We start from the raw sequence: 17,729 nt of genomic DNA, 5'->3' as shown, positions 1-17,729 counted from the left end.
CCGCTGTGACACTCTGGTCCACTCTTCAATTACCTCCAACACCCACTCCCCTTCCCACAGCAACTTTCCATGCAAGCACAGGAGATGCAATACCTGCCCTTTTACCTCCTCTGTCCTCACTGTCCAGCGCCCCAAACATTTATTGCAGGTCAAACAGTGATTTACGTGTATTTCTTTCAATTTAGACTGTATTAACTGCTCTACACTGGGATGGTCAAAGGCAGGTAGAGTGACCACATTGCAGAACACCTCCATTTGGTGCTCCACAAGCATGACCCGAGATTCCGGTTACTTGTTATTTTAATTCTCTAGCCCACTTCCACTCTGACTTCTGTTTAATAAGAACAGCGGCGGTGGGAAGGAGCAAGACTGAGTGGGACCAGCACAGGGAGCGGAGAGCAGTCGGACCTGTTTGAGAGCAGTCCAGGCATGCCGGAGCTTTGAAAAAAGGTCAACAGTGACATCACAAGAAAGCTGCAAGGTGATTGGTTGGTGAGTAACAGCTGTGAGGGAATAATTCTAAATAGCTTGGTAAGTAACTAAAGTAGAGAAAGGTCAACAGTTCTTTTTTAATATAGTAGGTAGTTTTCTTTTCGGAAATCAAGGTTCCAAGTGTAAATAATCTAATTTTTGGATAATTTAAGGGAATAAAAACAGTGGGCAAAAAAAGTGACATCACAGGAAAACCGTAAATTCATTGGTTGGTAAGTAACTGCTAATTTGAATGATCTATTCAAAGGTGATTTCAGATTAAAGGTGAATAGAAGAAATATTTTACAGATTAAGAAACTAAAAACAAGTCAGAAATTTAAAAAACAAATTAAAATCTAATTCAGTAAAATAGAGATGCAGGGCCAGGTGATGTGTTGTACCTGCATGATGTGAGAGCTGGTGGACCCCATTGTGGTTCCTCGTGACCACATCTGTAGCAAGTGTTGGCTGCTCGAGGAACTCCGGCTCAGAGTTGATGAGCTGGAGTCTGAGCTGCAGACACTGCGATACATCAGGGACGGGGAGAGTTACCTGGACGCTGTGTTTCAGGAGACAGTCACATCCCTTAGATTAACTACCTTAAATTTGGCTAGTGGTCAGGGGCAGGAGGGTGTGACTATGAGTGAGGCAGGCAGAGGGATCCAGGAGGTAGTGTTGCAGGAGCCCTTTTCCTTGTCCAACAGGTTCGAGATTCTTGCTCCTTGTGTGGACGAGAGCAGAGACTGTAGGGAGGATGAGCAAACTGACCATAGCACCATGGTACAGGGAGCCATTCAAGTGGGGGGAGAAAAGAGAAATGTAGTTAAATCGAGGATGAAATAGTTAGGGGCATAGACACTGATCTCTGTGGCATGGATCGAGAGTCCCTGTGCCTACTTGGTGCCAGGGTTCAGGACATCTCATCTGGGCTGCAGATAAACTTGGAGTGGGAGGGGAAAGATCCAGTTAGAGTCATAGAGTCGTACAGCATAGAAACAGGCCCTTCAGCCCACTGTGTCCATGCTGACCATAATGCCTATCTATACTAATCCCACCTGCCTGCATTGATTCCATATCCCTCTATGCCTTGCTCATTCAAGTACCTGTCCAGATGCCTCTTAAATGTTGCTACTGTTCCTGCCTCCACCACCTCCTCAGGCAGCTCATTCCAGATACCCCTTTACCCCTTTAATCCCCTTTAAACCTCCTCCCTCTCACCTTAAATCTATGCCCTCTAGTTTTAGTCACCCCTACCATGGGAAACAGACTCTGACTATCTACCCTATCTATGCCTCTCATAATTTTATATACCTCTATCATGTTCCCTCTCAGCCTCCTTCACTCCAGGGAAAACAGACTATCCAATCTCTCTTTATAACTCAAGCACTCCAAACCAGGCAACATCCTTGTGAATCTTTTCTGCACCCTCTCCAATCACATCTTTCCTGTAGTGCGGCGACCAGAACTGCACACAGTACTCCAAATGCGGCCTAACCAACGTTATGTACAACTGTAACATGACGTCCCAACTCTTGTACTCAATGCCTCGGCCGATGAAGGCAAGCATGCCATACGCCTTCTTCACCACCCTGTCTACCTGTGTTGCCAGGGAACTATGTACTTGCAACCCAAGGTCTCACTGCTCAACAACACTCCCCAGGGCCCTGCCATTCACTGTATACATCCTGCCCTGGTTTAACTTCCCAAAATGCATCACTTTACACTTGTTTGCATTAAATTCCATTTGCCAATCCCTTGCCTACTTTCCCAGTTGATCTATATCCTGTTGTAACCTCAGACAACCTTCTGTCCACTATACCACCAATTTTGGTGTCATCTGCAAACTTACTAATCATGCCCCTTACATTCACATCCAAGTCATTCATATATATGACAAACAACAGAGGGCCCAGCACCGATCCCTGCGGCACACCACTGGTCACCGGCCACCAGTCTGAAAAACAACCCTCCACTACCACCCTCTGCCTCCTGTCACCAAGCCAATTTTGTATCCAATTTGCTAGCTCACCCTGGATCCCATGTGTTCGAACCTTCTGGACCAGCCTACCATGCGGGACCTTGTCAAAGACGTTGCTAAAGTCCATGTAGACAATGTCCATCGCCCTGCCCTCGTCGATCCTCTTAGTTACCTCCTCGAAAAACTCAATCAAATTCGTGAGACATGACTTCCCACACACAAAGTCATGCTGACTATCCCTAATCAGACCATGCCTTTCCAGATGCATATAAATCCTGTCTCCCAGAATCCCTTCCAATAACTTTCCCACCACTGATGTAAGGCTCACCAGGCTGTAGTTCCCTGGCTTATCCCTGCTGCCCTTCTTAAATAAAGGCACAACATTAGCTATCCTCCAGTCTTCCGGTACATCACCCGTGGCTAACGATGATACAAAAATCTCTGCCAGGGCCCCAGCAATCTCCTCCCTTGCTTCCCATAGCATCCTAGGATACACCTGGTCAGGCCCTGGGGATTTATCCACCTTAATGTGCTTCAAAACCTCCAACACCTCCTCCTTTGTAATGTTGATATGCTCCAGGATATCGCTGTTCCCTCCCTTGAACTGACTAGCTTCCATGACCTTCTCCATGGTAAATACTGATGAGAAATATTCATTTAAGACCTCGCCCATTTCCTGTGTCTCCACACATAGATTACCACACTGATCCTTAAGGGGACGTACTCTCTCCCTCGCTATCCTTTTACTCTTAATATACTTATAGAATCTTTTAGGATTTTCCTTTATCTTATCTGCCAGGGAAATCTCATGGCCCCTTTTCGCCTTCCTAATTTCCTTCTTAAGTGTACTCCTACATCCCCTATACTCCTCGAGGGACTCGCTCGATCCCAGCTGCCTATACCTGACATATGCCTCCTTCTTTGTTCTGACCAGACCCTCAATATCCCTCGTCAACCAAGGTTCCCTAAACTTGCCAGCCTTGCTCCTCCATCTAACAGGAACATGCCGGCCCTGAACTCTTCCTATCTCACTTTTAAAAGCCTCCCACTTGCCAGACGTCCCTTTACCTGTAAACAGCCTCTCCCATTCAACTTTTGAGAGTTCCTGTCTGATGCCATCGAAATTAGCCTTCCCCCAATTTGGGACTTCAACCTGAGGGCCACTCCTATCCTTTTCCATAACTATCTTGAAGTTAATAGAGTTATGGTCACTGGTCCCAAAGTGCTCCCCCACTAACACATCAACCACCTGCCCAGCCTCATTTCCCAAGAGGAGGTCGAGTGTAGCCCCTTCTCTTGTAGGACCATCCACATACTGCTTCAGAAAACTATCCTGGAGACACTTAACAAATTCTTCCCCATCTGATCCCTTAGCACAAAGACAGTCCCTGTCAATATTAGGGAAGTTAAAATCACCTACTATTACAACCCTGTAATTCCTACACCTATCTCTGATTTCCCTACATATATGCTCCTCCACTTCCCTCTGACCCATATGGCCTCGGGATATCCTCTCTAAGTACTGCCGTGATGTCCTCCCTAATCAATAGTGCCACTCCCCTCCTCTTTTACCTCCACCTCTGTCATGTTGGAAGGATCGGTATCCCAGAACATTGAGCTGCCAGCCCTGCCCATCCCTCAACCATGTTTCCGTAATAGCTGTAATATCACAATCCCATGTACCGATCCATGCTCTGAGTTCATCTGCCTTACCTGTAAGGCTTCTTGCATTAAAGTAAATACAGTTTAGCCTACCAGACCTTCCAAGCTCCCTGTCTTGCCCCTGCCCAGCCTGCCTACTGGACTTGCTTTAACCTCTACATTTGCCTCAACTATCTCATCTGAGAGACTACTATTTTGGGTCCCAACCCCCTGCAAGACTAGTTTAAACCCTCCTGAATAGTACTTGCAAACCTCCCCATAAGGATATAGGTCCCCCTCCAGTTTAGATGCAACCCGTCCTTCTTGTACTGGTCACCTCTGCACCAGAAGAGATACCAATGATCCAAGTAGCTGAAGCCCTCCCGCCTACACCAGCTCTTCAGCCACGCATTCATTTGCCTAATCCTCCTATTTCTACCCTCACTAGCACGTGGCACAGGGAGTAATCCTGAGATTACAACCCTAGAGGTCCTGCTTTTTAATCTTCTGCCTAACTCCCTATATTCACTTTGCAGGACCTCATCTCTCTTCCTGCCTATGTCGTTAGTACCAATATGGACCACAACCTCTGGCTCACCCTCCCCTTTCAGAATGTCCCGCAGGAGCTCGGAGACATCCTTGACTGTCGCATCAGTGAGGCAACATACCATCCTGGAGTAAATAAAAGCAAAATACTGTGGTTCTGGAAATCTGAAATAAAAACAAGAAATGCTGGAAATACTCAGCAGGTCTGGCAGCATCTGTGGAAAGAGAAGCAGAGTTAACGTTTCGGGTCAGTGACCCTTCATCGGAACTCCTGGAGTCTCGTTTGTGGCCACAGAAATGCCTATCTGCACCCCTTACGATAGACTCCCCTATCACTATAGCTCTTCCAACCCTTTTCCTCTCCTGCTGTGCAGCAAAGCTCTCCGTGGTGCCACGACCTTGGCTGTTGCTGCTTTCACTGGGAGGTCATCCCCCGCAACAGTATCCAAAGCGGTATATCTGTTTGAGAGGGGGATGGCCACAGGGGACTCCTGCACTGCCTATTAGTCCGTCAGGTGGTCACCCATCCCTATTCTGCCTGTGCAGCCATTACCTGCGGTGTGACCAACTCACTAAATGTGCTATCCACCACGTCCTCAGCATGGCGGATGCTCCACAGTGAATCCACCCGCAGCTCCAGCTCCGTAATGCGGCTAGCCAGTAGCTGCAGATGGATATACTTCCTGCACACATGGTTGTCAGGGACACTGGAAGCGACCCTGATATTCCACATAGCGCAGGAGGAGCAGATCACGGGGCTGAGCTCTCCTGCCGTGACTTACCCTTAGGTTAATTAGTTACTCCCTTCATTAAAAAATACTAATTACACTCGGGATCTTGTTCTACCCACTTCAATCTTAAGTCCTTAAAATAAAATACTTTAGTAGTACTCACCTTATCACCAGAGATTTTTTTTCCAACAAAAAAAAACTTTCCCCTTTTTTTTAAGATATTCTAACTGCTGCTCCTCACCAACCAATCACCTTGCAGCTCTCCTCTGATGTCACTGTTTGCCTTTTTTTTAAACTCCGAAGCGCTGGAAGAGATCCTCTTCGCTCCCGGAAGGTGAGAGAGAGAATTGTCGTGGTCCACGTAGGTACCAATGGTAGAACGAGGATAGATGTTCTGCTGAGGGAATATGAGCAGCTCGGGGCTAAATTAAAAAGCAGAACCAAAAAGGTAATAGCTTCCGGATTACTACCTGAGCCACAAGCTAACTAGCACAGGGTCAATGAGATTGAAGAGGTAAATGCCTGTCTCAAAGATTGGTATGGGAGAAATGGGTTTGAATTCGTGGGACATTCGTGAATTCGTGAAGTGCTGGCAAATCGCATATCTAGGGCTGTAGATAGGGCTTTAAACTAAATAGTGGGGGGGAGGGTTTTGTTGCATGGAAAATTAGGAAGTCAAAGCTAAAGGAGAAGGTCGGAGTGCAGGTTAGTGATGAGGCTGATTGTTACCAGAATATAAATGATAGTTACAAGAATATAAATGGTAGGGACAGAACGTCATATTGCACCAAGGAATTGTACAAGAGTAGGGAAATTTGATGACAGAACAAACTTAAAGGCTTTGTATCTGAATGTGCAAAGCATTCGGAATAAAATAAATGAGTTAACAGCACAAATAGATACAAATGGGTGTGATTTAGTGGCGATTACTGAGATGTGGTTGCAGGGAAACCAGGTTTGGGAATTGAATATCCAAGGGTACTCAGTATTTTGGAAGGATAGACAGGAAGGAAAAGGAGGTGGTGTAGCTTTGTTAGTGAAGGAAGAGATCAGTGCTGTAGTGAGAAATGATATAGGCACTGGAGATCAAAACGTAGAATCAGTCTGGGTAGAAATAAGAAATAGCAAGGGAAAGAAGTCCCTGGTGGGAGTAATCTATAGGTCGCCAAACAGTAGTTCCGCAGTGGGGCACAGTATAGACCAGGAAATACTAGGGGCTTGTCAGAAAGATACAGCAATAATCACGGATGATTTTAATATGCATTTAGACTGGATTAATCATATTGGCAAGGGGAATCTCAAGGGAGAGTTCATTGAATGTATTAGAGATTGTTTTTTGGAGCAATATTTTGTGGAACCAACCAGGGAGCAGGCGATTCGAGATTTGGTATTGTGTATTGAGGTGGGGCTAATTAATGATCTCATAGTTAAGGATCCTCCAGGGAAGAGTGATCATAGCATGCTAGAATGTCAAATTCAGTTTGAGGGTGAGAAACTGGAGTCCCACACAAGCGTTCTGGAGTTAAACAAAGGTAATTACATCGGCATGAGGACAGATTTGGCCCTAGTGGACTGGGCAGGAAGACTAAAATGTAGGACAGTTGATGAGCAGTGGCAGATGTTTAAGAAGATATTCAAATCCTCCCAACTAAAATATATTCCAGAGAGGAAGAAAGATTGTAAGAAGGAGAAAAAACATCCATGGCTAAGCAAGGAAGTTAAGGATAAAGACAAAAACTAAGGCATACTATATTGTAAAGGCCAGTGGCAGGCTGGAAGATTGGGAAACTTTTAAAGATAAACAAAGGGTTACTAAAAAAGTAATAAAAAGTGCAAAGGTAAATTATGAAAGAAAACTAGAGCAAAATATAAAAACGAACAGCAAAAGCTTCTGTAAGTATCTAAAAAGTAAGAGAGTAGCTAAAGTGAATGTTGGTCCCTTGGAGGATGAGACTGGGGAGTTAATGGTGGGGAACACAGAAATGGCGGAGACACTGAATCAGTATTTTGCCTCAGTTTTCATGGTGGAGGACACCAGTACCATCCCAATAGTAACAAGTTATGCAGAGGTTATAGAAAGGGAGGAACTTCGAACAATCATCATCACTGGGGAAAAAGTACTGAGCAAACTATTGAGATTGAAGGAAGACAAGTCCCCAGGGCCTGATGACCTCCATCCCAGGGTCTCAAAAGAAGTGGCAGTGAAGATAGTGGATCCATTGGTTATAATATTCCAAAATTCCCTGGATGCGAGAAAGGTTCCAGTGGATTGGAAAAATACTAATATAACGCCCTTATTCAAAAAAGGAGGGAGGCAGAAAGTCGGAAACTATAGAGCAGTTAGTTTAACATCTGTCGTTGGGAAATTGTTAGAATCCATTATTACACTTGCACTTGCTTAAAACCTGTTCCATCTCTAACTTTTTTTTTTAGTTCTGATGAAAGGTCTTCGACCTGAAACATTGGGCTGGGTTTTTGTTCTGGGCTTGGGATCCTGAAGTCAGGTGCATTTTCAGGTCCTGCCCCCACATCGTGGTGCCTGAGGCTTGACACAATTTTTGAGCAGCAGGCCAATTATTGGCCAGGGTGTGTGCTCACCATCCAATTAAGGACAGTGGGCGGGACTCCTGATGCTGGACGGCCTATAGGAGGCCCTCCAGCAGTGACACATCAGCAGAGATGGGATCTGCTGATGTAGATAGGGGGGAGAGAGCATCTCAAGATGGAGGTGCCCTCTGAAGAGCTTTTAACAAAGGTGAAATTTATGCTGGCTATTAGTGTGGCGGGGGAACCTGCAAGCCATGAATAGCTGTCAACCCGACCAACCATTCACTTCTAAACTGACTCAGAGGCAGGAACATACCGGCAAACCAGCAAGCCAGCTGGTGCTAGGAAACCATGGACCCATCTGCCTCCAGTCCCGCCTCCGCAGCTGTTTAAAATTTCAGCTGGTTAACTTTGTTCCTCTTTCCACAGCTGCTGGTAGACCTGCTGAATGTTTCCAGCATTTTCTGTTTTTGTTTCCTTCCTCATATGGCTGGAAATACACTGATCAAGAAAGTTCTCTTATACACATTTCAGGAATTCCGAAGAAGGGTCACTGACCCGAAACGTTAACTCTGCTTCTCTTTCCACAGATGCTGCCAGACCTGCTGAGTGGTTCCAGCATTTCTTGTTTTTATTTCAGGAATTCACCCCCTGTTTGCCCTTTTACCCTATTATTATCCCAGTCTATATTAGGATAATTGAAATCCCCCATTATAACTATGCCAGTTCTTGCATCTTTCTATAATTTGCTCCTCCGTTTCCTTCCCTATAGTAACCTATAGTAAACATCCAACACTAATAGCTCCTCTATTGCTTCTTCATTCGAACCAAATAGGCTCTGTCTTTGGCCCCTCGACTACATCATCTCTCTCCAGTGCTATTGCAGTTTCTTTGATAAATATTGCGACCATCCCTTCTTTTATTTTCCTTCTGTATCTTTTTAGAATACCTGTAGCCAAGAATATTATTTTTCCCCTTCTTTCAGATCGGTCTCTGTTATTGCCACTATATCATCGTGCCATGTTGTGACTTGTGTCTGCAGCTCACTGACCTTATTGACCATGCTTCATGCATTTACAGACATACACTCCAAATCCATCTGGACTGCCTCGCATTTTCCCCCTGTCTTATCCCTCCTATTTCTGAAGTATTCTTCACTTTAGTGCAATTTGCCTCTCCTAGTCCCCTGTCCATCTTGTTTCTCCTCTCTAATGTTTTGTAAATTAATGTAAAGCCTTCTCCATAACACTAATTAACTCCTCTGGTTGGTCTGTTGGGGTGCAACCTGTGCCCCTTGAACAGGTCCCTCCTATCCCAGAACTGGTCCCACTGCCCTAGGAACCTGAAGCCCTCCCTGTGCACCATTTGTCCAGCCACACATTAATCCCTCTTGTCTTACTGCTCCTAGACTCACAAGCATGTAGCACTGAGAGTAGTCCAAAGATTACAACCTCTGAGGTCATGCTCTTTAACTTTTTTTTCCAAGTTCCTAAAACTCTGACTCCAGGACTTCAATCTTCATCCTTCCTATATCATTAGTTCCTACAAAGGACCATGACTCCCTTTGGACTGATGAGTGTTCTGCACCCTCTCAATTCTGGCCTGGCACCAATGAGGTAACACACCACACTGAACTCATGTTGAGCCCTGCAGATATTTGTTAAGTAAATGTTTACCTGTTCTATGATTAGCTGTAAGGTATTTTCTACTAAAGTCAGGGCATGTTGCTAAAACAGTGTCACCGCAGTCACACCTGTGTCTGGTCATTGATTTCTATTGGATGATGCTGGTTCTATCAAAGCCTGTCACTGGATGACTTTCTCTGGTGATGATGTGCAAGTTAACCTTTTCCTTCTTGTACTTCAGGCTGTGCGCCGACGGACGGCCCTAGTTGTGAATTTGCTGAATATGAAGAGGATCGTGTGGGAACATGTTGAACAGTGAGTCCTTAACAGGCCCATCGGAGTCAAATGAATCACAATTATTCTCCCACTCCCAGCCTGCGTATGTTCTGATGGAGCAGACTACCTGCCTGATGTAGAAGCCGCCTGAAACTTGTCCTGTTGAAAGTGGGCAGGTTCTACCATGTGTGAGCCGTACACTCCGCCAGAGTACTGCCCAGGCCATGAGGTGAAAATTACCCCACAACCACCACCCCCCGCCCCCCTCCAAACCAGATATTGCTGCCTTCTATCTCCTCTGCCCGAGCTGCTGCTTTATACTTCGCAGTAGTTTCCATGTATGAGCGAAGCTGATACAAGTCAGCTACTGTGACACACTGCCAAGCACAAGCACTAATGTCGACTGGTCTGTCACCAAGACTTATGGTGATGATGATTGGTTGATTGTACCTTTCTCAGCTCAGAGTTTGCCTGTTCCAATAGATATAAAAATCCCACAGTCTATTCAATCAGGAAGATGGGCATTTTCCCTGTGTCTTGTCCAACAGTTACCTCCTCAGCCAATAACACCAAAAGGAAAAGAAACAGAGAAATCGAGCACTTGTTTAATTTATTGTTAGTGAGATCATGTTGTGCGTAGTTGGCTGCAATTTCTGCCTACTTTTTTAGTCATTCATAGGATGTGGGCATCATTGGCTATGTCAGCATTTATTGCCTAGCCCTAATTGCCCTTGAGAAGGTGGTGGTGAGCTGCCTTCTTGAACTGCTGCAGTCCATTTGGGGTAGGTATACCCACAGTGCTGTTAGGAAGGGAGTTCCCGGATTTTGACCCAGCGACAGTGAAGGAACGGCGATATAGTTCCAAGTCAGGATGGTGTGTGACTTGGAGGGAAACTTGTAGGTGGTGGTGTTCCCATGCATTTGCTGCCCTTGTCCTTCCAGGTGGTAGATGTCATGAGTTTGGAAGGTGCTGTCGAAGGAGCCTTGGTGCGTTGCTGCAGTGCATCTTGTAGATGGTACACACTGCTGCCACTGTGCATTGGTGATGGAGGGAGTGAATGTTTGGGTGCCAATCAAGGGGCTGCTTTGTCCTGGATAATGTCAAGCTTCTTGAGTGTTGTTGGAGCTGCACCCATCCAGGCAAGTGAAGAGTATTTCATCACAGTCCTGACTTGTGCCTTGTAGGTGGTGGACAGGCTTTGGGGAGTCAGGAGGTGAGTTACTCACTGCATAATTCCCAGCCTCTGACCTGCTCTTGTAGCCACAGTATTTATATGGCTACTCCAGTTCAGTTTCTGGTCAAGGGTAACCCCCAGGATGTTGATAGTGGGGGATTCAGCGATGGTAATGCCATTGAATGTCAAGAGAAGATGGTTAGATTCTCTCTTGTTTGAGATGGTCATTGCCTGGCACTTGAGTGGCTCGAGTGTTAGTTGTCACTTATCAGCCCAAACCCGAATGTTGTCTCGGTCTTGCTGCATGCAGGCATGCACTGCTTTAGTATCTCAGGAGTCACGAATGGTGCTGAACATTGTGCAATCATCAGCGAACATCCCTACTACTGACCTAATGATGGAGGGAAGCTCATCGATGAAGCAGCTGAAGATGGTTGAGCCTAGGACACTACCCTGAGGAACTCCTGCAGTGATGTCGTGGGACTGAGATGATTGACCTCCAACAACCACAACTACCTTCCTTTGCGCGAGGTATGACTCCAACCAGCAGAGAGTTTTCTTCCTGATTCCCACTGACTGCAGTTTTGCTAGGGCTCCTTGATGCCATACTCAGTCAAATGCTGCCTTGATGTCAAGGGCAGTCACTCTCACCTCACCTCTTGAGTTCAGCTCTTTTGTCCATGTTGGGACTGAGGCTGTAATGAAGTCTGGAGCTCGGTGGCCCTGGCGGAACCAAAACTGAGCGTCAGTGAGCAGGTTATTGTTGAGTAGGTGCCACTTGATAGCACTGTTGTCGACATCTTCCATCACTTTACTGATGGTTGAGAATAGACTGATGGGGCGGTAATTGGCTGGGTTAGATTTTTCCTGCTTTTTGTGTACAGGACATACCTGGGCAATTTTCCACATTGCCGGGTAGATATCAGTAGTTGTAGCTGCACTGGAGCAACTTGGCTAGGGACGCAGCTAGTTCTGGAACACAAGTCTTCAGTACTATTGCCAGAATATTGTCAGGGTCCATAGCCTTTGCAGTATTCAGTGTCTTCAGCCCTTTCTTGATATCATGCTGAGTGACTCTGTGATGCTGGGGACCTCAGCAAGAGGCCAAGATGGATCATCAACTCGGCACTTCTGGCTGAAGATTGTTGCAAATGCTTCAACCTTATCTTTCATGCTGATGTGCTGGGCTCCCCCATCATTGAGGATGGGGATGTTTGTGGAGCCACCTCCTCCAGTTAGTTGTTTAATTGTCCACCACCATTCACGACTGAATGTGACAGGACACAGATCTGATCTGTTGGTTGCGGGACTGCTTAGCTCTGTCTATCACATGTTGCCTCTGTCCTTTAGCATCATGTACTCCTGTGAGGTAGCTTCACCAGATTGGGGTCAAATTTTGAGGTACGCCTGGTGCTGCTCCTGGCATACTCTCCTGCACATTGGTCCACCGGCTTGATGGCAATGGTAGAGTGGGGGATATGCCGGGCCATGAGGTTACAGATTGTGGTTGAGTACAATTCTGCTGCTGCTGCTGATGGATGCCCAGTTTTGAGATGCCAAATCTGTTCTGAATCTATCCCATTTAGTGCGTCGGTGGTGCCACATAACATGATGCAGGATGTCTTCAATGTGAAGACAGGACTTTGTATCCACAATGACTGTGCAGCAGTCACTCCTACTGATGCTGTCGTCAGTGAACGAGATGGGATTTTACAGCATTCCAGTAGTAATAAAGTTACCATGATTGATACTGGCTTTTTATTCAAGATTTTTTATTTCATTAACTGAATGTAAATTTCCCAGTTGCCGGGATGGAATGTGAACTGCTGTCTCTGGGTCATTAGTCCAGTCCTCTGGATTACTAGTCGAGTAACATTACCACTGATAACCACTGTGTGACATGACCACTATGCTACTGTCTGTTGTATTAACACATTAAAAAGTTGGTAGTAAAGCACTTTGAGATACTCTGAGGATGTGACGAAGTGTGCTGCAGATGCTCAGTCTTCCTTGTATCAGACAGAGTTGGGATTTTCCCAGAATGTACTTGAACCCAATCATTTGTCAGGCAGTTACTCCCTCTATCACTCTTGTGGTGGGCACTGGAAGCTGTGTAAAATAGATCAAAGCAAGGCTTACATTTCCACAGCACCTTTCATGCCATTGGATTCTCTGAAAGTACTTTACAGCCAATTAAATACTTTGAAGAGTAGTCACTGTTGTAATGTCAGAAACATAAGTCACATTGCACACATCAAGATCCCACTAACAGCAACAAGATAAATGACCAGATCATCTGTTTTGGGCATGTTGATTTAGGGAAAAATATTGGTCAGGACACTGGAGTGAACTCCCTTTCTGTTTGTGGGATCTTGCTGTGTTTTCTACATTACAACAGTGATTTCACATGAGGTCATGGAAGGCGCTATATAGCCACAAGTCTTTCCTTCTGTTGTTTTTCTTGATAATTTGAGTCTCCCTTGCCAACGGAATAAGTCTAAGTTGTTGGTTTCCTATTTCCCGGTGTAGTGAGTCATGGAATGAGACACAATTTCCAGATGGAAAAGCCCCTCCAGATTCTTGCTGTAGCATTCTGTGACCTCAGCATGGAAGTATATGTCCATTAGTTCAACCATGGTGAGTCAGTCACACCGTCACACTGTCTACATAGTGACCAACACTACCATTTGCTTCAGAGTGAAGAGTTCAGGATTCTGAGGTTGAATGCTTCCTTTGAATTAAGGGAATAGAATGCTGAGCTTCCCAGTCTGATGGAACGTTATTTGGAGCATCTGTAACCCAGTGTTGAAAAGTACTTTGTCAGTAGATTCTCAGACTGTCCTAGAAGACTGATTCTTCTGTTGTTTTGGAGGGTGATCTGGGTGTAGCTTCTCTGCACAGTTGCCCTTTATTCAGGTGGAAACAGGAGTGATTCCCTTACATATCGACCGTGTATAATTCCCTCCTAACATTCTCTTTCTGGGCCTTGCTTTCTTCCCTGACAAAGGTGTTTCAAGCAGTCTATCTGCTGCTCAGACCCTCATCATTGCCTTTGTTACCTCCACACTTGACTATTCTCTTCCGGATGGCTTCCCACCTTCCACCTTCTGTAAACTTCCGCTCAGCTAGATTTCTGCTGTCCATAATCTAATTAGAACCAACACCCATTCGCCCATCGCCCCTGTGCTCGCTGATCTACATTGACTCCTGGTTCAGCAACACCTCAATTTTAAATGTTCATCCTTGTGTTGAAATCCCTCTCTAGCTATGCCCCTCCCTATCTCTTTCCCTTACAACCCTTCGAGATATCTGCTCTCCTCCAATTCTGTCCTTTCGTGTGTCCCTCATTTTAATTACTCCAGAAATGGTGGCTGTGCTTTCAAAAGCCTGAAGATCTGGAATTCTCTCCCAAAATGTTTTGTTCAGCTGTCCTAATATTGCCGTATGTGGCTTTTTTGTTGATAACGCTCCTTTGAAGTGCCTCCTGATGTTTTCCTATGTTAAAGGTGCTATATAAATGCAAGTTGTTATTTTTAAGATGCATCTTTTCTGGGTGTATGACTGGTGAGCCAACACTTTAGCCTGGAAGCCCTGTTGCTGATATTTAAAAAGACTGCCTGATCGCCAAAGAACCTGCTATTCCAGCAGAGTTTTCATGAAGGAGAATAATCTGGTCTGCCATCCCTTCTCCTCAGAATTCACCCTCCCATGACTCTCTGCTGCAACAGGTAGCCATGTTGGCAACATTCAACATATCATAACAGGGATGAGGAAAGACCTACTGACCCATCACAACCCATCTTGTTGTAAAGTTCTGTGGGTGTCCCTACCCCACATGGACTGCAGCCGTTCAAGAAGGCAGCTCACCACCACCTTCTCAAGGACAATTAAGGATGGGCAATAAATGCTGGCCTGGCCAATAACATCCAAATCCCAAGAACAAATACCAAATAAAGTACTCTAACTCTCTCTTCACAGCCCATCCCTGTAGTACTCAAACTCTACCAATTAGCTAACTACAGGCTGGCATTGCAAGCAACACCCACATCCCAATGAAAGCAGATCATTTTTTGCTGTGGGGTTTTTGATGATTAGAATTACTGGGCCTTACATTCCAGAACCATAAAAATGAGGTGCCACCCCAGTGAAGCTACAACACAGGACGACATGCATATTAAACGGCAGAAGCTCCGTGCAATAGACAGAGCTGAGCCATCCCAAAACCAACAGATCAGATCAAACATCTGCAGTCCTACCACAACAGTTGTGAATGGTGGTGGACAATTAAACAACTTAACAGGAGGAGGCTGCACAAATACCCCCATCTTCAATGATGGGGGAGCTCAGCACTTACAAACGAACATACAAATTAGGGGCAGGAATAGGTCATTTGGCCCCTCAAGCCTGCTCCACCATTTGATAAGATCATGGCTGATCAGATTGTGGCCTCAATTCTATTTTCCTGTCTCCCTGCTAGAACCTTTGACTCCCTTCTCAATCAAGAATCTATCTAACTCAGCCTTAAATAATGACCCTGCCTGCAATGTTCTCTGGGAAGAGAATTCCACAGACTAACAACCCTCTGAGAGAAAAAAATTCTCCTCGTCTCCATTTTAAATGGGAGACCCTTTATTTTAAACTGTGTTCTCAGGTTCTCATCTCTCCCATAATGGGAAACATCCTCTCAGCATCCACCCTGTCAAGTCCCTCAGGATCTTATATGTTTCAATAAGATCACTTCTCATTCTTCTAAACTCCAATGGATACAAACCCAACCTGTCCAATATTTCTTCACAGGGTAACCCCTTCATCCCAGGAATTAGTCGACTGAACCTTCTCTGAACTGCTTCTAATGCAGTTTTATCCATTCTCAGGTAAGGAGACCAAAACTGTACTATAGATATGGTCTCACCAAGAGCCTGTACAACTGCAGCAAAACTTCCCTACTTTTATTTTCCATTACCCTTGAAATAAACAAAAACATGCCATTTGCCTTCCTAATCATTCTCTATACCTGCAAACTAACCTTTTGTGAATCATGTACCAAGACACCCAGATCCCTCTGGACCGCAGAGTTCTGCAATTTCTCTCCATTTAAATAATATACTTCCTGCCAAAGTGAGCAAGTTCGCATTTTCCCACAGTATACTCCATCTGCCAAATTTTGTCCCACTCACGTAACCTTCCAAATCCCTTTGCAGAATCTTTGTGGCCTCTTCACAATTTACTCTCCTATCTTTGTGTCACTGGCAAATTTAACAACCATACATTTGGTCCCTTCATCCAAGTCATTAATATATAAATAGTAATTAGTTGAGGCCCCAGCACTGATCCCTGTGGCACCCCACTAGTTACAGTTTGCCAACCTGAACATGCCCCATTTATCCATACTCTCTGCTCCCTGTTTGCTAACCAATCTTCTATCCATGCTAATATGTTATTAGGTGGGGTCAGAGTAAGGGAGAAATAAATAAAGTCTAAATAGAATCATAGGGTCAAAGGAAATAGTAGCAGGAGTAGGCCATTCAGCCCATTGAGCTTACTCCATCATTCAAAGAGATCATGACTGATCATCTACCTCGACACCATTTTTCCCCACTATCCCCATATCTCTTGATGTCGTTAGTATTCAGATATCTATCGATTTCTGTCTTGAACATGCTCAATGATTGAGCTTCCACTGCCCTATGGCGTAGAGAATTACCCTCTGAGTAAAGAAATGCCTCCTTATCTCAGTCTTAAATGGTTGCCCCTTATTCTGAGACTGTGTCCCCCGGTTCTAGACTCACCAGCCAGAGAAAACATCCTATCCACATCTACCTTGTCAGACCTGTAAGAATTTTGTAAGTTTCAATGTGATCACCTCTCATTCTTTGAAACTCTAGAGAATACAGGCCAGTTTTTGCAATCTTCCCTCATCAGACAATCCCGTCATCCCAGGGATTAGTCTGGTGAACCTCCGTTGCACTCCCTCAATCGTATATCCTTCCTTAGATAAGAAGACCAAAACTGTACACAGTACTCCAGGTACAGTCTCACCAATGCTTTATACAATTGAAGCAACACATCTTTACTCCTGTAGTCAAATCTCATGGACATCAGTACTTCCCAACCTCTCACCATTTCAGAAATACTCTGCCTTATTTCAGAAATACTCTGCCTTTTTGTTTTTTTCTACCAAAGCGCCCACTTATTCACATTATATTCCATCTGCCATGTTCTTGCCCATTCATTTAGCCTGTCCAAATCCCCTTGAAGCCTCCTTGCATTCTCCTCATGACTTACATTCCCTCCTAGTTTTGTGTCATGCACAACTTTGGAAATATTACAATTAGTCCCCATATCCAAATCATTTCTATAGATTGTAAACAGCTGTGGTCCCAGCACTGATCCTTGTGGTACCCCACTAATAACAGCCTGTCATCCTGAGAATGACCCATTTATTCCTACTCTCTGCTTTCTATCTGTTAATCAATTCTCAGTCCATTGCAGTATATTACCCCCAATCCCATCTGCTCTAATTTTGTTTACTGACCTCCTGTATGGGACCTTATCAAAAGCCTTCTGAAAATCCAAATACACCACATCCACTGGTTCTCCTTTATCTATGTACAAGTAACATCCTCAAAAACTCCAACAGCTTTGTCAAACATGATTTCCCTTTCACAAATCCATGTTGACTCAGCCCAATCATATCATTATTTTCTAAGAATCCAGTTATCACATCCTTTATAATAGA

At 44.9% G+C, this 17,729-nt stretch overlaps 1 protein-coding gene across 1 annotated transcript in view; it reads left to right on the top strand.

Annotated features, from left to right (window-relative positions):
- The window catches only part of LOC137384523 (protein HEATR9-like), a 218,387-nt gene that overhangs the window by 141,304 nt on the left and 59,354 nt on the right, over window positions 1–17,729 (top strand). Inside the window, exon 12 of the mRNA XM_068058661.1 lies at window positions 9,781–9,854. Coding sequence (XP_067914762.1) covers window positions 9,781–9,854 — 74 coding nt within the window. The remainder of the gene's footprint in view (window positions 1–9,780; window positions 9,855–17,729) is intronic.

Source organism: Heterodontus francisci, chromosome 26, assembly GCF_036365525.1.
Source record: "Heterodontus francisci isolate sHetFra1 chromosome 26, sHetFra1.hap1, whole genome shotgun sequence".
NCBI classification, from domain to species: Eukaryota; Metazoa; Chordata; class Chondrichthyes; order Heterodontiformes; family Heterodontidae; genus Heterodontus; species Heterodontus francisci.
Note: the sequence above shows the minus strand (reverse complement) of the source record. Positions and strands in the feature narration are given on the sequence as shown.